Source organism: Heloderma suspectum, chromosome 3 (assembly GCF_057233095.1).
Source record: "Heloderma suspectum isolate Gila_16-S chromosome 3, 16-S_ref, whole genome shotgun sequence".
NCBI lineage: Eukaryota > Metazoa > Chordata > Lepidosauria > Squamata > Helodermatidae > Heloderma > Heloderma suspectum.
The window spans coordinates 73,565,830-73,587,580 of record NC_139460.1 but is presented as its reverse complement, the minus strand read 5'-3'; the positions used below and the strand labels follow the sequence as shown (position 1 = coordinate 73,587,580).

Here is a 21,751-nt window from a genome sequence, read left to right as displayed (position 1 = left end):
CTGCCTTCTCTTGCTCTGAGAGAGAGAGATGGAGGAGCTGCCTGTCACACCTGAGACTGCACCCTTACCATCTGGTTTCGGGGAAGGATGGGAGCACGTGGATCTGGCTAAGTTGCTTGCTGGAGATGCAGATCCTTATCATCAATCCCGTGCCCCCAGCAAGCCCTGACAGTTGTAGAGCGACAGCAACCCAGCAGCCCTGCACCCGAGAACACGCTGGCCGACATCAGATTCAGATCTGTTGGGTGGTGGCAGCGGTGGCAACTGCCAAAAAAAGGCAGCAGGGTGTGGGGTTTGGGCATGGGAGGGCAGAGAGATGAAAGAGGAAGTCTATATGAGTGAAAAATAAATGAAAATAAATTTTAAAAATTAAATTAAAATGATAAGAAATACCTGGGAATAAACCCCATTGAAATCTATATGCTTATTTCTGAGAAGATATGTATGTGGATATTGGGAGCCCTGACACAGCAGCTACCTCGCCTGCCTCCACACAGCTCTGGGCAGGGGCTGCAGAACTTCTCCATCACGTCTCTCACCCAGCCTTTCCCAACCTTGTGCCCTCCAAATGTGTTGGACTGCAAATACTATCATCCCCCCTCCCAGACAGCATAGCCAATATGCTGCCTGGAGCCAATGGGAGTTGCCGTCCAGCAAATCTGGAGGGAGCCAGGTTGGGGAAGGCTGCAACCTGCTGCATTTCTTCTTGGCTGTTCCTGCAGAGGGTGAGGGCCTAAATTGCACATTCAAAGCAACCCGAATGGTCTTTAAATAAATGTGTTAAGTAAAGCAGCTTTTCTCTTGTTCTTCCTCTCCACACACACACACACACACACACACAGTCATTTCCTCCATATATTTGGAGAAAAAAAAATATCGTCATTGTCCATATCTGATGTATTATTTATTTAATTAATTGATTGGATGTATAGTCTACTTCATCCCAAAAGCTCAGGGCTGGTAACAATATGCTAATCAATCTACTTTATCTTTCCCTGTTGCTGGTCACCAAAAGACAGTTTGAATAAAACATGTCTTCAGCTGCTTCCAGAAGATGCATGGACTTTGGTTTTTACAATATATGTGGTACTTTACAGAGAATCATAAGCAAAACAGTCAGGTTTCTGCCCCTAGAAACTTACTATCTAAATTTAAATTTAAAGTTAATTTAAACTTAACTTTAAATTTAAAGTTATATAACTCTAAATTTAAATTTAAAGTTAATTTGTAATCCAAAGTTACATAGCTGTTCGAAACTTAATTTTTGGTTATACAAGCTATCATCATCATCATCACCATCATCATCATGTTCTCCTTTTTCCTCACACCATTTAGATATAATGTACCTTTAGGAAGTAAGGGTATGGAGATGTGAATGGCCTAGACCCTTGTCCTGCTCTTGAAAATATGCTCCCGTTGTTTTGTGCCTTTTATTGAAAAACACGCATAAAGCTGATTTACATACCCTTAACTGAGGGTCATTACTGCATCACCCTTAAAACTCCTGAAGCTTAAACTTGTTCTTGGCAGTTCTCCAAACTATACCCCAGTACCAGCAGCCAGAGCCAGCTAGAGCACCATCCTATCCCACTCCCACAGTTCCAGGGCAGGAAAGGAGAACAGGGCCACAACAATATACCAGCTCCCTCAGTAAGTGTGTTTAGGATTGGTGCCTTTTTGTGCTTTACAGTGGGGGGTGGGGGGTGGATACATTTTATGGAAAAGTTTCATATCTTGATGAACATGAAAAAGATGGAGGCAGATGGGTGGTGCAAATGAGAAGCAAGATGATGTCTTGTTCAGCTATTGAATTATTAATATTCATTGTAAGAGCTGGTTTCTGCCAGTTTTTAGGATTTATCACACAATCCTATGTATGTTTGCTCAGAAGTCAGTCCCACTATGTGTAATTGCCAATTGGGCTTTCTCCCAGGTAGGTGTGCATAGGACTGCAGCCTTAGCTGCCTTCCCAAGATCTCTGTAAATTTAATTCGAAATAAACACACATTGGAGTGCAGTGTTAGTTCTTGAACATTAATTTCTACAGTAAGTGGAATTGCCAAATGCAACCTGCTCTGTCAGCTCCAATTTTTGGTACAAGGTTGGCATGTACCTGGCAAACAGACCCTGGTGGAGGGAAGGGAAACGGAAAACAAAATCAGGTGGGGGGAGGGGAGAAAGAAGGTGTGTGTGTGTGTGTGTGTGTGTGTGTGTGTGTAGTTCAATCCAGCTGGGTGTGTGGATGTTTCTGTTGGGGGAGGGGAGAGATATAATGAAGGAGCTTAGGGAAGGCTAATGGGTAATGTTGGGGCATTACGGGAGTGTGCAAGGGGGCTGTTTAAAGGAGAAGGGATCTGTCCATGAGAGCTGAATTGAGAGGGTGAAGCTTCCATAGAGCATCATATTTTGAAAACCTAAAATGTTTGTGTTTGAGTGAGTGGGTCAGTGAAAAAGATTTTAACACCCCTGCATTTTTTCTCAGACGTCCAATTGAAATACCCCTGCCTTACTCTCAGCTGCACTGTTTTTGGATCCCAGTTGAAGGCTGTATATCTTACAAGGTTGTATAATCTTAGAAGGGGGCATGGCTGTGATTGTCATGAAGGGACCCTGCACTTCTGAATTTCCCACTACAGTACTGCGTGTGACTCCTAAAAATATAATTGTGCTGCATACTTGAACAAACATGGATATTTGTTGGATGTTAAGATGCATGACTCTCATTAATAAAATAATTTATAAACATCCTTTCTGCCTTTGAGATAATGCTATTGGCACAAATTAGCATGCTTTTATGAGGGGTAAAGGGATGTAAATTGGCAGTCACCTTAGCCTGCTTGTTTTAGTGCTGTTAACATACAACTAATCTCTGGCTTTCAGAAGTGACTACCAAGAAGGAGAAGATTAATAAATCAAATAAACTTTTGTCAAATGAACTACAAATGCATGAAGTGGGTTTTTTTTTAGCATGATAAATATTATTTTTTCTTTGATAAAGGTTAAGCATTTGGATTGGCAAGATGCACAGTGGTTTGCATTGTCTCTATCTGCAATATACATGTATTGTTTAACACAAGATAGTGTGGTTGTTTTCATTCATTTGTAAAACCGATTGAGAACAGTTTACAGTTCAGTTTGCAAGAGTAAGTTATGAATGAAGTGTTAAAACATTATCTCAATTTCTTGTTGTATTTACATGTGAAATCTTACTACTTCCATGTGTAGGTGCAGCTTTTTGCTTGTACAAAGATGTGTGAGGGTGTTGGGTTTTTCTTTTGGAATATCTTGCAAAAGTGTGATAAGAAGAGTGCCACAATTTTCATTCCTTTCAAATATGAGTCTTGATTGAGAATAGGTTAGCAAAAGCTAGGGCATTCATATCATGTTACATGTACCTTACAGTAAATTGCACAGGTTATGTTAACCCTGAGTCAGCAAGAAGATATGGACAAGACATAATTCAACTATCAATAAAAATATGATTCTTAGTTTTTTTAATAACGTTAGAAATATTTTAGGTGATTTGGAGTAGGTCCAATACTAGCAATCTAATATTTCTCCCTTAGAGTAGATTAATGTCCTCTGTATGTTGGACCAATTTACAGGTTTTTGCCATTACCCTGTGATAGGATCTGCATGGTCTTCCATCTTGTGCAACAGTCCAAAATACATGGAAGGGGTGTTGTTGTTGTTGTTCAGTTGTTAAGTTGTGTCCAACTCTTTGTGACCCCATGGACCATAGCACGCCAGGCCTTCCTGTCCTCCACTCTCTCCTGGGGTGTGCTGAAGTTCATGTTCATTGCATCGGTGATGCTATCTAATCATCTCATCCTTTGCCGTCCCCTTCTCCTTTTGCCTTCAATCTTTCCCAGCATGGGGTCTTTTCCAGTGAGTTTTCTCTTCGCATTAGGTGGCCAAAATATTTGAACTTCAGCTTCAGTATTTGTCCTTCCAATGAACAGTCAGCATTGATTTCCTTTAGGATTGATTGATTTGACCTTTTTGCAGTCCAGGGGACTCTTAAGAGACTTCTCCAGCACCACAGTTTGAAAGCATCAATTCTTCGGCGCTCAGCCTTCCTTATTATCCAGCTCTCACAGCCATACGTTGCTACCGGGAAAACCATAGCTTAGATTTAACGAAGCTTTGTCGGCAAGGTGATGTCTCTGCTTCTTACTATGCTGTCTAGGTTTGCCATAGCTTTCTTCCTAAGGAGCAAGCATCTTTTAATTCCATGGCTACAATCCACCATCTGCGGTGATCTTGGAGCCCAAGAAAATAAAATCTGTCACTGCTTCCATTTCTTCCCCTTCTATATGCTACGAAGTGATGGGGCCAGATGCCATGATCTTCGTTTTTTTAATGTTGAGTTTCAAACCAGCTTTTGCACTCTCCACTTTCACCCTCAACAAGAGGCTTTTTAGATCGTCTTCACTTTCTGCCATTAGGGTGGTATCGTTTGCGTATCTGAGGTTGTTGATAATTCCCCCAGCAATCTTAATTCCAACTTGTGATTCATCCAACCCGGCGTTTCTCATGATGTACTCTGCATATAAGTTAAATAAGCAGGGTGACAATATACAGCCTTGTCGTCCTCCTTTTCCAAATTTGAACCAGTCGGTTGTTCCATGTCTGGTTTTTACTGTTGCTTCTTGACCCTCATACAGGTTTCTCAGGAGACAGGTAAGGTGGTCTGGTACTCCCATCTCTTCAGAATTTGCCACAGTTTGTTGTGATCCACACAATCAAAGGCTTTAGTATAGTCAATGAAGCAGAAATAGACGTTTTTCTGGAATTCTCTTGCTTTCTCCATGATCCAGCGAATGTTGGCGATTTGATCTCTAGTTCCTCTGCCTCTTCGAAACCCCACTTGTACTTCCGGTAGTTCTCGGTTCACATACTGCTGAAGCCTAGCTTGTAGGATTTTGAGCATAACCTTGCTAGCGTGTGAAATGAACACAATTGTACAGTAGTTTGAACATTCTTTGGCATTGCCCTTCTTTGGCATTGGAACGTAAACTGACCTTTTCCAGTCTTGTGGCCACTGTTGAGTGTTCCAAATTTGTTGGCATATTGAGTGCAGCACTTTAACAGCATCATCTTTTAGGATTTTAAATAGCTCCTATTTAAAATAGAAACTTGAATACTATCTTCTCCACTAGCTTTGTTGTTAGTAATGCTTCCTAAGGCCCACTTGACTTCACTCCCTAGGATGTCCAGCTCAAGTTCAGTGACTGCACTGTCATGGCCATCAGGGACATTAAGATCTTTCTTGTATAGTTCTTCTGTGTACTCTTCCCACCTCTTCTTAATCTCATCTGCTTCTGTTAGATCCCTGCCTTCTTTGTCCTTTATCATGCCCGTCTTTGCACAAAACATTCCCTTGATATCTTCGATTTTCTTGAAGAGATCTCTAGTCTTTCCCATTCTGTTGTTTTCCTCGATTTCGTTGCATTGTTCATTTAAGAAGTCCTTCTTGTCTCTTCCCTTTTCTCCCTTGCTTTTCACTTCCCTTCTTTCCTCAGCTACTTGTAAAGCCTCATCAGACAGCCACTTTTCTTTCTTGTATTTCTTTTTCTTTGGGATGGTTTTAGTTGCTGCCTCCTGTACAATGTTACGAACCTCCGACCATAATTCCTCAGGCACTCTGTCTATCAGATCTAATCTACTAAAGCTCTTCTAGAAGATGATTTCATTATCCACAACACATGGAAACAACATTGGCTAGGAAACTGCCCTTCACAATGCCGAAGCTTGCCCTGAATCTTGGAAAAACCACCTGGATTTGACCAGCCCCGTGCGATATGGACAACCTTGAACCAAATTCGCATGGGTCATGGTAGATGTGCAGATGCCCTGTATAAATGGGGCAAAATTTATAAAGGGCACAATTCATCAAATTGTGATTGTGGGACTGAAAAACAAACTATCCAACATATAGTGACAGAGTGTCAAAACCGAGCCTACAGTGGAGACTTTTCTGATTTCCTGGCTGTGACAACTGAAGTAAAAAACTATATCTGTAACCTAGACATACGTCTGTAATATTCCTGTCTATATTTTATATTTTACATTTCATATTTATTATGCTCTGTGTTTTTATTGTAATGCAATGCAGATGTGCCATATGATAAATAAATAATAATAATAATAATAATCCCTTAAATCTATTCAACACCTCCACTCTATATTTATAAGGGATATGATTTAGGTCATACCTGAATGGCTTAGTGGTTTTCCCTACGTTCTTCAATTTAAGCAGAAATTTTGCAATAAGAAGCTCATGATCTGAGCCACAGTCAGCTCCAGATCTTGTTTTTACTGACTGTATAGAGCTTCTCCATCTTTGGCTGCAAAGTACATACTCAATCTGATTTCGATATTGACCATCTGGTGATGCCCATGTGTAGAGTCGCCTCTTGTGCTGTTGGAAAAGAGTGTTTGCTATGATCAGCGTGTTCTCTTGGCAAAACTCTATTAGCCTTTGTCTAAAAGGTTAAAACTCTATTAGTCTTTGTTAAATTCACCCATGCTTGTCCATTTTAGTTCGCTGATGTCAGGAGCCCCCTAGCGGCCTCTTTCAGTCTACTCCAATAGCCAACTCAAGACACAGACAAAAGGATTCTTTTCAAGGCTTTAATCCTTTTACAACTTAATGACTCTTTCAGATGCTAATCACCAGCAACTAAACAATGAACAGCAGAGTAGCCTATGCTCCGGGTTAGGCAGTTGGTCCCCGTTTGAAGGAGAATCACTTGCAGACCCTGAACTTATGGGCTAGGGAGAGTTCCTCCCTCTCTCCCTTGGGTTCACGGGACGCGACCGTGCTTGCGTGCCAAACAGGCGCTACGCCTCCTTTCCGTGCCCTCCATTGCTCGTCACTCCCTGAGTCTGCGTCGAGCGTCTAGTAAGCCCCCCTCCTGCACTCTCTCACTGCCAGGGTCACTATCTATCTCAGGAATGCTGGCAGGAGGAATCTCTGCCAGCTGCTGTGTCTGTGAGGGATGAGCGGGCTCCTCTCTCACGGATTGCTGTTCCTCCTCAGAATCAGAACTGCTCAGGGGTTCTGTGGGCTCAGTTTCCACCCTGACAGCCAATTCCCAAGATGTCGATGTTGAATCTTGCCATCTCATGTTTGACCACCTCCAGCTTACCTTGATTCATTGAACTTACATTCCAGTTTCCTAAGCAATATTGTTCTTTACAACATCAGACTTTCTTTTCACCACCAGACACATCCACAGCTGAGTGTCCTTTCGGCTTTGGCCCAGCCGCTTCACTCATTCTGGCGCTACTTGGAAATACCTTCTGCTCTTCCCCAGTAGTATACTGGACACCCTCTGACCTGAGGGGCTCATCTTCTGGCATCATATCTTTTAGCCTTGTGATACGTTCCATGGGGTTTTCTTGGCAAGAATACTGGAGTGGGTTGCCATTTCCTTCTCCAATGGATCACATTTTGTCAGAACTCTCCGCCATGTCCTGTCCATCTTGGGTGGCCCCGCATGGCATAGCTCATGGCTTCACTGAGTTACGCAAGCCCCTTCACCACAACAAGGCAGTGATCCATGAAGGGGAGGAAGGTACTGCCCTTAAATAAGGCTTTCTAGCCTTTTATAAGTAGACACCTCAAGTGCAGTTATTCTCCCTGCCTGGGAGAGTGGGAGTAGGTGTAGGAAGATAATTTTTCATGTAATTTTCTTTTTTTACTTAGCCTTGGATACTTTGACCACGTAGTGCATGCATCTCATGTCACATTGCTGTAAATAAATATGACTGTAAATAAATTTGAAACTTAAATCTAGATGTTATTGGGTGTTATGCAGCATATACAAAATCTTTGAGCTGTCAGTAGTTTGACAAAAATGTACTGGAAAATCTCCATGGTAATGGCACAAGCTAAATGTTTCAATTAAATACATTTTTCCCCTCAGTTGAATTATTCTGATATCTAACAAATACTTGTCATGGAAATCACAGAATTGTTCTGGTGGAGTACTTACCTCATTTTTATTAGTGATGGGAGCCTGCCTTTGGGTCAATTCTGAATTGACTGAAAGAGAAACAGGAGGCAGCTAATATTTGATAAGAGACAGGAGAGGCCTTGTAGGTCTCATCCTTAACTGACGTGGGCATTTCTTTCAAGGATGTGTAGGATTTGTAATTCTTTATGCCTTCTCATGTAGTTAATTTACTCCTCAGGTCAGACAAGTGTTCTGTGATTTCTGATTTGTTAGCACAAGGCATATAGCAAGCTGTACTAAAAGTATATGCAACTAGGAGAAAAAAATTGAAACAGGATCAAGATAAGGAGAGTTCTTCTTGTCAAGGGAGATCTCAGGATCTAGGGTCTATTCCTTTTTATGTTAACAGGTATCATGTTCTACAGAAATAATTATCTTGCATCTAGTATAGTATTCATACCAAATAATATAAACATCAGGTAAAAGAACCATGTGGGTTAGGTTATCATAGGTAAGGGGAAATATGTGAAAGAAGTATGGATAGAAATACATAGTTTTTCCAGTACGGTTTTGCCTACAGTATAATGCTTACATGAATAGGGAATTAATCTGGCAAGGAAAGAAATCTATGATCTTTTGCACAACAATTGTGTTTGAAATTAAGAACAAGAAAAGAAAGTTCCAAGTTAGGTATTTGCAGTTTGGACTAACATAATAAAGTCTGTTGACAACAGGATAAAGAGAAAGCTTTTGAATATAGAAATCCCGGCTGCTCTCTTGTTAAAAATATGAGATTATAATCAGAGTATCATGGTTCTCATTCAGTATAATCAGAAGTCCCTTTTCATTATTATCCCTACCAAGCCATATTGTCATGAAAGACTAAGTACAGAAGTATCTGACTGTTGTAGTAATTAATTTCTCCTCTTACTCATGAAACTTGAAGGTAAATTAAATTTAAAGGAAAACTTTGGCAGTGGGTTGTATTCCTCATTTGGAAGGATTGTGGTTTTTTCAAACTACAGTTTGCTAGTGATTTGAAGAAGCCAGGAAGATGTGTGAAAAGGGATAGTAGTAGTAAGCTGCTGAGATGGTTCTAATGGGTTTTTTTCTAATAAAAAAAAGAGGTGCATAGAATTTGGCACAAGAATTGGAACTTCAGTAGGCTTCAGATGCAGCTTTACTGCTGCCTTGGAGATAGCAATAAAAATATTGCTAGTAGTGGTACAAATGTTGTTCTTCTAGAGCCTCTGATATTCATCTAAAAGGCTACAATCCCAAACACACAAGGTGCAATCCTATGCAAATAGGTAGCCACCTCCGAACTCGGAGGCGACCACCTATCCAATGCAGGGCAGGAGAAGCATGGAGGGAATCGTTCCCTCTGCGCTCTTCCTGCCCTGCATTTTCGGCTAGACAGCGGAGTGGGGGAGGAGGCTGCTGGCCGACACATTGGATATGTCCTACCGGCATTTCCACCTTCCCCACCCCGGAATGCCCCCCAGAACACCCTGTTTCGGCCACTTCGCAGAGCTCACACTTCTTGTGAGCGCAGAGCACGGGGCTTCTCTGTGCTGCCTGCGAGGTAGCACCGAAGGGGGGGAAGGTCATTTCTCCGGGAGCCAACCTCGGAGTGTGGGCTCCGAGGTCAGTTCCCAGAAAACAAGATGTCCTATGGCCTTCTAGCAATTGACTAGCGGCCATAGGATTGCTCCCTTAGCATCTCAATTGAGTTTGGTGGGACTTGCATCCAAGTAAGCAGGATTGCCCTGTAAATCAAGCAATTGTATGTTTTGTTTGTATTGTGTATACAAGATAGGGATGTGGAAAGATTCTTATTTTGTAGAAAGAAGCATACTCTGAAGAAGAGGTAACAGATTATGAATAAGGTTTCTTGCAAACAGGGGTGTAGCGAGGCAATTTCCATTCGGTGCACAGAGACAAAAATGGGTGGGGGGCAAAAAGGTTGGGTGGTGGTCATTATAAAAGAGGTTTCTGGAGAAAAAGTTTTCATAGCTAATGACAAAAATAAACCCCAGTTTTATGCATTTTAATTGGGAATTATGACTTGTGAAGTCTACAAAAAAGCAAATAATTTAAAATACAATATTTTCCACATGCAAAGTAGTTGTGTAAACTAAACTCTCTGGGATGGGACTTGGAGGCACTGTTTTATAGTGGCTCCATTCCTTCTTGGAGGGGCAGACCCAGAAGGTGGTTCTGGGGGACTTCCGTTCAGTTCCTTGACCATTGGCTTGTGGAGTCCCTCAGGGTTATGTTTTGTCCCCCATGCTATTTAACATATACATGAAACCACTGGGAGAGGTTATCTGGAGTTTTGGGGTTCCATGTCACCAGTACGCTGATGACACCCAACTCTACTTTTCCTTTCCATCTAATTCCAAGGAAGCTGTTGGGGTGCTGAACCGGTGTCTGTTGGCAGTAATGGACTGGATGAGGGCAAACAAATAGAAGCTTAATCCAGACAAGACAGAGGTGCTCCTGGTCAGTTGAAAGGTAGATCAGGGAATACGGATCCAGCTTGTGCTGGATGGGGTTACACTCCCCCTGAAGGTTCGCATCTTGGGTTTACTTCTGGATTCAGCTGTGAGCCTGGATGCTCAGATTTTGGTGGTGGCCAGGAGTGCATTTGCACAGTTAAAGCTAGTGCGCCAGCTGCGCCCGTTCCTTGAGATGTCTGACTTGGCCACAGTAACACATGCCTTGGTTACATCCTGTTTGGAGTACTGTAACGCACTCTATGTGGGGCTGCCTCAGAAGTGTGTTCGGAAACTTCAGCTGGTTCAAAGAGCTGCTGCCAGACTGCTGACTGGGGCTGGTTACAGAGTGCATACAACTACCCTGTTAAAACAGCTTTGCTGGCTCCCAGTCTGTTTCCGGGCACAATTCAAAGTGCTGGTCATGTCCTATAAAGCCCTATACGTTTTGGGTCCAGGTTATCTGAAAGACCGTATTCTCCCCTATGAGCCTACTTGTGCCCTGAGATCTTCAGGGGAAGCCCTTCTTGCCATCCTGCCACCATCACAGGCACGCCTGGTGGGAATGTGGGAGAGGGCCTTCTCGGTGGCTGCCCCACGGCTCTGGAACTCCCTTCCCAGGCGAGAGCTAGATTTACAAACCCTCTTTGGCATTGGTCTTACTGCATTTGCATGATCTGAATGGTCTTCTTTATCTATAGCTTTCATTCTTGCTTCTTCAAGAATGCTTTGAAAACTGCCATCATTTTGCAGTGATGTAATTTCTTCTGAAACTGCTGCTATGATATCAAGGGCCTGGGAAATATCTAGGGATGTACAGACTGTGTAAAATCCGCTCCATGTGTGTTTTGTGGACTGTCAGGTGCCTTTCGTTCCATTATCTGCCCACATACTTATGTATTTACGTAAGTATTTACATAATTTATCCCAGCATGTAACATTTAGTGTATTGTACCCTATTCCATTCTATGTTTCCTCAGCAGAAACTTACGTATTTTTCTACGGAGTTATATGCATAAATTTTGGGAAAGTAAAAAAATCATCCAAAAGTCCACGGACTCCGCAGGGCCTGAGAGGGTAGCTCCACAGCGGATTCCTCAGGTTGGATTCTTAAAAATCCGAGCTCATTTTAATCCATCTCGAATTTCTCCTGCATCCCTAGAAATATCCACTGCAAATAACTGCAAAATAGCATTTGCTGGCTGTATCAATTTTAACAGTTTAACAATTTTAGTTAATTTTATTTTTTAATTTAAAAAAATAACAGAACACAGGATCATTCCATATAGTCCTGTATTCTGTTGCCACCAGTGCAATATAACACATGCAGCAATCTGCCTCGGTGGAAAGACTCTCTAAAGTGGAATTTGTGAGCAATGCACATTCTGGCTGTTTTCTACTCGGCTTCAGTTGCCCCACAACTGTGAGTTCAGCTTCCCAAAACTAACTACCCTGGTCTCCTTTGCCAGTCCAGGAAAGCAGTTAAGCAGTTTCACTTTAAAAATTAATTTAATACCTATAAACATCACTTGTCATAAGGAAATGCTTGACAGCTTGTCACATAGGAACTATATGTCTGTCTGAACTACAGGTGCTAGAATTAACTGTACAAGCACACAGTCTCTGTTCTACTGAAAGGCCCTGGGCCAGGCAGCTCGCGCTGCTTCGGACGCCTGAACCAGCAAATCGCACATACCCTATTTTGGTAGTACATAAGTTCATGTGAGAAAAGTTAAATAAGGTGAATTATAATAATAATTTGCATAGCTGGGTGGAGCAAATGATCTGAACAGTCTAAAACTGTTGCAACTAAGACTCTAGCCACATTATACTCTTCAAAACCATTTTGAAATTGAACCAGCTTGAAAGGATATATTTTTCAACTTTTTTTTTTTTTTAACGAACTAAAAAAGAAATGCTCCCACAAACCTGCACACACAATGTCCCAGCTCCTCATTGCTTGGGCTAAGGTAATAAGGTTCTCATTAGGCTTCCTGGGCCTTGGAGAGCCAGCTCACCTACCTCCGTGCTTCTTCTCAGGTCCTGCCCTGGACTAGGCTAGGCTGCTGCACAGTGTAGGCCCCAAAGCCTAGGCTTATCCACCAGATGCACTAATAATACCCACCACCTAGAGGCTGGCTGAGCACTACACGGGAGGGGGAGTTGCTCTGTAGTGCCTAACAATACTGCCCTTCCCGCATTTCCTTCCTCCAGTTGCAAACTCCATCCAACAAGATTTGTTGGATGGACTTCACACCTATCCATCTGAATGGGCCAAATTAACTCCAGTCGTGTCTCTTCATTTCCTGCTGTCTTTCTGTAGTAATGTTCCAGTTTGGGTTTTTTTGCCCCAACTTTGGGTGCATGGATTAATCTTATTTCTCTCAACATACATATTCCTACTTCATTTTACAGTTACTCACATGTAATTCTCATTGTACTGTGTCGTAACTAAAAACCATCTAATACTGATACAGAGACCAAATATTTGCTGTGTTTGCATTCCCTTGGTAACTTTGCCGTCCCACCTCTCTTTGGATGCCTAAACTGTATTATAAAAGCACAAGTGAAATTTTAAGTTGCTGCAATGCTAGAAATTTGGGGACTGAAGAAAAAATTCATTTAGGGAGGATAATTATCATTGGGGGGGGGCAATGCCCTCATTTCCCCCTCCCCTGTCACTGCTCCCCTGCCTACAAATGTTGGAAAAGTGGTATGTGGCTTGTATAATCTTCCATTTATGGTTGCTTTGTGCTTTGTTTTCCTTGGAACCGAGTTTATACATAAACATGTTACTTTGAACTGGAAGCAGCCTTTTTTTAAAACCAAGATTGTGCCTATGAACAATGCTACGTCATGATTTAGTGTTATTTTCAGTGGGCCATTCTCAACTAGGAACATGGCTAGGCTGCTACTGTTTATTGCAGCTCCATCTCCACTTAAAGCAGTAGCAAAGCTTTTTATTGACATTGCAAATACTGCAACCCTCTGCTGCCTGTAACTATCATGGCAAGCAACGACACATGCTCCCCCCGCCCCGAAAATTTCTCCCAACCTTCCTGGAACTTTCCAAGAATGCCTGCTACCACCCCAGTTTCATAGGAGATGAATAGTGTGTGCAAAAGTGTGTGTGTGTATGTGGGGTCCATTTTTGGCTCAGCACTATTTCGAACTAACTTTCAGTGTTAGTTCTAAACCATTGTACCTGTTAACAGCTACCTGACTGGTTTGGAGTGAACTGTATGCAAGAATATGTGTATGATGGTATAAATGTGGCATTTTAGGGACATAACAGTGCAATCCCATAAATGTCTGTTCAGAAGTAAGGCCCAGTGAGTTTAATGGAACTCCCAGGGCAGTATTATGGGATTGTAGCCTAAACTATTCTTAGAAGCACCTGTTTTATTTCTGTCAAAGAAATGTTTGCTTTAGATATGAAAACTACTTAGCTTTAAAAGTAACTTGCTGATTATGTCCTTGCACTTTGTCACTAGGATCTCGTCTTCGTCAGGAAGATTTTCCACCTCGAATTGTAGAACATCCATCAGATGTAATTGTTTCTAAAGGAGAGCCAACAACTTTGAACTGTAAGGCTGAAGGAAGGCCAACTCCCACTATTGAGTGGTACAAAGATGGCGAGCGTGTGGAAACTGACAAAGATGATCCCCGCTCACATCGCATGCTGCTCCCTAGTGGATCTTTATTTTTCTTACGAATTGTACATGGACGCAGAAGTAAACCGGATGAAGGAAGTTACGTGTGTGTTGCAAGGAACTATCTGGGTGAAGCTGTGAGTCGTAATGCATCTCTGGAAGTAGCACGTAAGTAACCCCCACACTATCCAAACTTCTTGAAAAATCTTGTAGTTATTTTGATTCACAGAAGTGATACATGCACCTTTTATTAAGCATTCTATTAACTTGTCGTTTCATATGAAGTATATGGGAATGCTTAAAGGAAAGTGTCTCCCTCTGTCTCTCTATGCATATCTATTCAGAGCAGTGACCATGCATAATGCATGATTTGTACTAAGATGCTTATTTTGTGCTGCATATAATCATGATTGGCACTAGCACAGAAGAAGTCTAATCTTTCCTTCAGATAGTTTCTTTTTGAAAATACAGTTAAAGTTGGTTTTGCTGCAGCTAATGTTAAAAGTATCCATCATTCAACATACAGACACTTGTCTATCTCTTTTTATCAAGACATCTATTACTTCTACAAGAGCAGTCATATTCTCATGCACTGTTGTAAGGCTCAGAAACTTCACAGTGTTTACACAGTGAACGAAATTCATTTTGGGAGTGGCATATGACAAGACATAAGAATTGGTTTTTAAAAAATTGACACCGAAGGCATCATAGATGTTTTGATAACCTCCACTTGCATTTTGGGATAGCCATTTTAGGACGGCAGATCAATATAGAATTATTCTATTTGTGCAGTGTACACACATAACACATAGTCTTAAGAACTGTTACCCAATTAAGTGTAAAAGGAGAATTAAGCACAGTGGCATTTCACCGTGTTACCTTGGAGTAGATTTGTTGTGAGTCGTGGATGTGATCAACTTGAAAAATATTCACAATATTGAATGAATTGTTAGAATACAAGCAGTGATTTGATTGAGCTTTTAAGCTAACTTCTGTAACTTGTTCTGCTTGCCATTGGTAATAGTTATGTCTATTCAGTACCATTGTATTAGAATTTTAATAAATGTTTAGTGTCTTTAAAGTGGAAGGCATGGAAACAGCTCTCACGTCAGAGTTGATTATTTTTTTTGTTAGTGTAAAGCTGAAATACAGGACAGAAAGAAGCACTTCAAAACTTAACTGGATTGTCTTGTTGATTCAGATAAGAAGGACATCTGATAACATTTTAGCACTACTTAATATGTACATATCTGTGACTTCAGATAATTTTTCCCAAATATGTAAAAGTGAAGCCTATTAAGACATACATTATTCTTGAAATTGAGCTTTTCCTAAAGCCATGCAACTTTCTTTATTGCTAACATTATTTTAAATAATTGTAAGTTTAGTTTTAATTTTTATTTAATTAATGAGTTCATTTTCTTTGATTTTTAAAAATTTAATATTTTGTAAGCTGGCCTGAGAGCCCATTATTGGACTATGTGGTGGCAAATAAGTACGAAAGCAAACAGCACAATTAGTGCTGGGCTATAGAAATCGTTACTTGTAGGAATGCCACAGTAACTTGGGAGGTTTGACTTCTGAAGCAGATGTTGTAGTTGTGTTAGTGTGGACAGTTAGTCCAAACTCATCTTCTGTCATATTCCTTCCAGCTTACTTGGTGAGAAATATAAACCTTTGTCTGGTTGTGCAAACTCTTGTAAAAGCTACCTGGGATCTAAGAGTAGAGAAACACATCCAAGTATCCACATCTGAACGTTTATCCAATTTCCTAAAAGCAAGGACACTTTGCAGTATTTCTGTGTTGTGATATTGACTATAGGGCATAAAAGTGGGGAAATCCATGGAATGAAGGACATGTTTTTCACAGCTGTAGTTAAGATGCTGAGGTTGCTTTAAGTGATCTCCATAGCATTGGTCTACATGGAGCAATCTCTGTGCAATAAATTGCAACATAGATCAAGGAAATTTCTCAACACAAACAGAAATGTTTCATGTGCACTAGATTTTAGGAATTCCACAGACACTTAGTGTAAATGTTCAAAATCCACTTCTCATATGTAATGTTGCATAGTATTTTTGATACGTTTTCTTTTTCATATATGCTTCAGATAAGTTTCATTTAACGTCCAGTTATAATGAATACCTTGATTTTGCACTAGATTATTTAATTTGGGCTGGTGAAAGAATGGGTAATGAGAGAAGTTGGGTGAAAGGATACTTACAGAATTATGTATAAAAATACATCTCTGAAAAAGATAATTACTATTTTGAATATTTCATCACAGTGTTCTTAAGGAGTTAAAATAGCCTTTATTGTCAATGCATGTGTTAATAGACTCACAGTTATTTAGCTCTTTGATCTAGTTGAATATAGCTTGTTTTTCGGTCTAAGGGGAAAAACTCACAACCAAGATGCAGATTGGTATCTTGAGTCATCATACCAGAACAACTGGATTTTTTAAAATAAAAGTATACTTTATAATATTTAATATTGCTGATCTCTTCTCCAGTGGCTACTGTGAGTCTCCAGTTACAATATATGCACTCTCCCGAGTTAAGTTTTTAACCACTGCATCTGGTGGTAGGTCATGCATGAACTAAAGTCAGATAAAAAAAGGTCCTTGGGGAAAAACAACAACAACTGGATTTCACTGTAGACAGCTTTATAAAAATAGAGATCAGAGAACATGAAATCCAATACTAAAAGTATAGAGAGTTTTTGAATGGCATCATGTTACCTGACAGTAGATTATTTTATGTTTTTATAACTTTGAAGTTTTGTAGTTTGAATTTTTCCAGTTAAACTCTTTGGGTCTTAAAGGGAAGATTCCTAGGCTTTTAAATTAAGAGGCTCTTTGTCTTTCCTTTAAGCCTAAACAAGAGTATGTTTATGTTAGATGCTCTATTAAGATTGATGAAACTGAATTACAAACTGACCTTTCTAACATAAAAGAATAACAAAGTGCTCCTATCAATAATACTGGCTTGGGTTCAAAGACTGTAATGGGGCTTTCCCATCCCCTCCTGCTCCTCACTGCATCAGCCTTCGCCTCCTGTGAAAATACACTCCGAAAATGAAGCCCCCTCTGTTCTAGAACTGTGCAGGATGTGGTATTTTCCAACACTTAAAAAAACCAAAAACATTTGTGTGTGTCTGTGTGTGTTGGGCAACCATGCTGGCTGAGGCATGCTGAAAACTGTAGGTCTTTTTCTGTCTAAACATGCATAGGATTGCATCCTTTCTTTTCTTTCTCTCTTTTGTTTATGTAGTTTGCTGCATAAACTAGACTGTTTTATTGTGCTCCTTCTCACCACTGTTGCTTTTGAGTAGGCATGTAGGTTTGGTGGATGCTTTGTGGCGGATAGCCAAAGCAGTAGATTTTTGGATGTTCTGGGAACTTCGTGCTGTGTTCCATGGGCTGCTTTTCTTTGTGACTCTGATTTATTATTATTAATATTGTTATTATTACCATCATCTCATGATGATGTGTGGATTCTCCCTCCCACTCATGTTCTTAAAGTCTGTTGATTAACTGTGTGACAGGAGTTGCTGCCAGAGCAGGAGAATGTGTGTCTAAAGAAGTGCTTTTGTATGGGCTGTGTTGGGTGATTGTCCCCTCTCCGCCTTCCCACATACTTGGCGCTCATGATTTCAAAGACACTTCATTCCATTTCCTTCTCTGTGCAACATGGGTTGTGGGTAGATCAAAAAGATGTGGCTGCAAAGGAGTACTTTTGTGTGGATTATTATTACTATTGTTGTTACAATGTGCAAAAGGATGGATTTTGGTTATTCTGAGAATTTGCTGCTCTATCTGACTATGTAGTCCAGAGTTGTTAGCTAGTCTGCTAGTGGATTAGGAGGGTGGGGGCATTTTGTTGTTGTTGAGGGAAATGCAGTTGGGGGCTATGACCTATTTAATGAAAAGAATTTAGTTCTAATCTATTCATACAATAATTACAAATTTAATGAGTTTGCTTTTAAAAGTTTTAAAATATAATAATTTAATGAGCAAACAAAATCATACATAAAATAACTTTAGGAACAGAAAAGCTGCTTTATGTTCCTAAAGCAGCTCTCCCCAATCTGGTGCCCTCCAGATGTTTTGGATGACAGTGCCCAGCATTCCTGACCATTAACCACGCTGTTGGAGGCTGGAGGGAGCTGAAGTACAAAATATCTGGAGGGCACCAAGTTGGGGAAGGCTGTCTTAAAGCAACAAAGTGACTTTAGATCTGTAAAGAGCGCAAAAAAAAAAAGTTTATTTTTCCATTTTTCCAAAATTTCCATTTTTTCTGACCCCCCCCCCTGAAAAAAAAGATTTTTTTTCCCATGGCCTCAGAATTTCCAGAAATTTTACATCTCTAGTCTTTTGCTTCCAGGAAAGCATGGAAGATGATTTTCACTAAAATATGTAGTGAAAAATCTTACTGCATTATTATTGTACATTTTTTACTGTATGCATCTGTGTGTGTACACAAATGTCATGTGTGAGTTCAGTATTAGGGACAGGGTAGGGGGTCACTACAGATGGCCTTTATCCAGCCTTGGCTGTGTGGCTCTGAGGCTATTATCATAGGACATCATCATTAGCAGTGATGGTATCATGATTTTCTGTAATTGTGTGACTGCTGTCCCCCCCTCCCCCCACTGTGCACTTATGATCTTAAAGTCACTTAATTCTCTCTAGAATGGGAGTTATATTTGCTGGAACAGGAAAATGTGGTCTCCAAAGGAGTGTTTTTGTGCGGTTGTGTGATTTCCCCACCCGCTCCTTTGCATGTTCATGTTCCTCAGTTTTCCCTATATGTCTTATCGGTTGCTGGCTGTTGGGGATTCAACGACTGCTCCTCCTCTTGCTCTGCCTCTGACCTGCTCTCTGCCCAACAGTCAAATTGGCTACCAGCCATCACTGTGTGAAGCTTAGTAGGACTTGTTCCCAAATAAGTACACAATTACATGGCATGCAGTATATGGGAAAATCTCCTTAAATTACTGTTGGCAGTAGAGAAATAATATGTTACTAGAAAAGTGGTGTCAGCACCACTTGTTTTGTCTTTCTTTAACTGCTGTTGAAAATGATTGAATTGCTACTATATCACCATTAATGAAAGGTATTAAGAGCCAAGTGACATGTTTCACTACTCGTGTAGCATGTAGCTGAGGCATGTCTTTTCTTTTACTCTAGTGTAAGTATGTGTGGCCTAATTTGGATCAGGACCAGCATGCTCTGGGAGCGGAGGATTAAACCTTCTCCCCCCACACACACACACACCATTTGCTTTCCGAAATCCCTCCTTGCTATGGGGAGTGGGGTTTAACCAAATGAAAAGGTCTCCATTGGTATCAGTGGATGCTTTTTTCTTATTTTCACCCCCCACCCCCATGATGTGGAATTTCAGGAAGCAAATAGTGGGAGGTGGAAGGCTTAATCCTTCTCTCCTGGAGCAAGGTGGTCTCGATCTGAATTGGGACCATATGCACTTACACTAGAGCAGGGGTGGGCAACTTGTGGCCCTCTATATGTTTTGGCTTACAACTCAAATGATCCATTACTATGCTAGCTAAAGCTGATGGGAATTGTAGGCCAAAACACGTGGAGGGCCACAATTGCCCACCCCTGCACTAGAATAAAACAAAAGACCAGCCTCAGCTACAAGTGACACCATCAGGTGTAGTTTGGCTGTCAGGCACATTCCACCAGGTATCAAGCTTTATCTTACTGTTTAGGGTTTCTCTCTATATATATAAACCACAAATCCTGTCCAATGAATTAAGAAGAGGACCATTTGTGATTTGCAGGCAACCACAGCATGGATTGTTTCCAAATATAGATGTATTGTAACAACGTTCAAACTGCTGCTTTTCAGAAATGTCAGATACTTCTGGTTTTCATCTATAAAACTGAAGAACATAGCATGCAGATTACATGCAAAATAGGAAGAGGGGAAATCAAATAAGAGGATATTTTCAGTCGCCAATTTTCTATACTTTACATTATACTTTCAAAATAGTAACCGGGATGTGGATTCTTCTAAAACTGTTATCAGCCCACTGAACACAGGCTATTCTTTGTTACTATGGTTGCATGGATATTATAAACTGAATTCCAACTACATGCTAGTACCCAGATATTGGCTTTGAAATGCTTCTACTTGTACAAAATTTTAACAATTTTAGCCAATAGTTACTCACATAAGTAACCTATTCATGGGGAGTGTAATGTCTGAGCAACAAAGTCGTGTAAGATTGTCCACCGGGGAGAGCAATCCAGTGCCCCCTAGACAGCATCTGGGGGACATAGGATATTTTGGTTTCCATAGGATATTTTGGTTTACTCAGACAGGGCTCTGAGCTCAGAGCCAGGAAACCACGCTTCCTACCTTGACCCCTCACAGCCAGTATGGAGAGAACTGCTACTGCTACGAGATCACAAATGAGAGCTCTTAGGGGGTGAAAGGGGATGTTTCCAGGGCAGGGAGGGGAGGAAACTAGGAATGTGGAGATACAAAGTATCTCTAGCCATTCCTAGCCTTCTTCCCGCCCTGAAGCCTCTGCTAGATGGGCGAAATCGCCCATCTAGTTAAAATGCAGAGCGGGAAGCAAGCATGTTGTGCCTTCTGCTCTGCACTGGATTCTCATAAGCCTCCAAGTTTGGAGGCTTACAAGTACCAAGGGTGGATCAGATTCGATTGTGCCTTTAATGACCCCCAAATCACAATTTGTGACTTTTCAATTCATGAAAGGCGATAAGCTCACCGATGTTGTTGCTCAGATGAGTAGACTGGTCAAAGGAAAAATACGAGTTTGGTTTATGTTTGGATGGGAATGGCAGATTTTTTTGTTATTTTAAATGAAGCTGCATATAAAATATATAGAAGAAAAAACTTTTGGTAAACATAGACTGGCACTTTCCTTTGAGTTTGCAAGATACCTTCATAGCTATAGGCTGCATTATCTTGATGTCACAAAAGCTTGAAAGTTGTATCTGCCAAATCTCCGGCTTTGATTTTTTCAAAGAAGAACATGTGCATTCTAAGTGTATTCTCCTGAAGAAAATCCGGGGAGTAAAAAAGTGAGGAGAAACAATGTGAGTTACCTTGAGTTTGGAAGAAATTGAAACTAGTACCTAGGCAAAACATAATAATAAATCCATAGGAAAGCCCAGGTGCGGACAAGAACATAACTGCAGTGATTTGGGGGGAGAAATCCTCTACCTGGCTCATTGCAAGTAGTGACGCTCCAAATGTTCACCCTGGCCTCGCTCAGGAACTAACATTTGGTCTTCTTAAAGGGCACTGTAAAAAAAGAGGCCTTGTCTGGCTTGGATCAATATCTGACCCAGGGAAGGGTTCTTAGTGTTCCTCCTCCCCCCTGTACCCCAATGATGCACAGAAGTTTTTCTAAGCCTGGCTCAGAGACTAAATTTTAGAGTTCTTAAAAGGGTACTTCAAAAGAGAGGTGACATTTTAAGCCCCTTGAATCCTTTTTTGGCTCAGGTCAGTATCTGGGTTGGAGAAGGGTTTCTGGCTCCCCACCTCCACCCCAAATGCATTGCTCTAAAAGCAATCTCCCCACCCTTTCCATAGCTGCAAGCAGGCATTATGTCAGTAGCAAGAGTAGAGAGAAGAA

General features: G+C 40.9%; 1 protein-coding gene across 1 annotated transcript in view; it reads left to right on the top strand.

Moving 5' to 3' along the window:
* Positions 1 to 21,751, top strand: part of ROBO2 (roundabout guidance receptor 2) — a 721,099-nt gene that overhangs the window by 63,023 nt on the left and 636,325 nt on the right. The window contains exon 2 of the mRNA XM_084843509.1: positions 13,957 to 14,283. Within this exon, the coding sequence (XP_084699635.1) occupies positions 13,957 to 14,283 (327 nt within the window). The remainder of the gene's footprint in view (positions 1 to 13,956; positions 14,284 to 21,751) is intronic.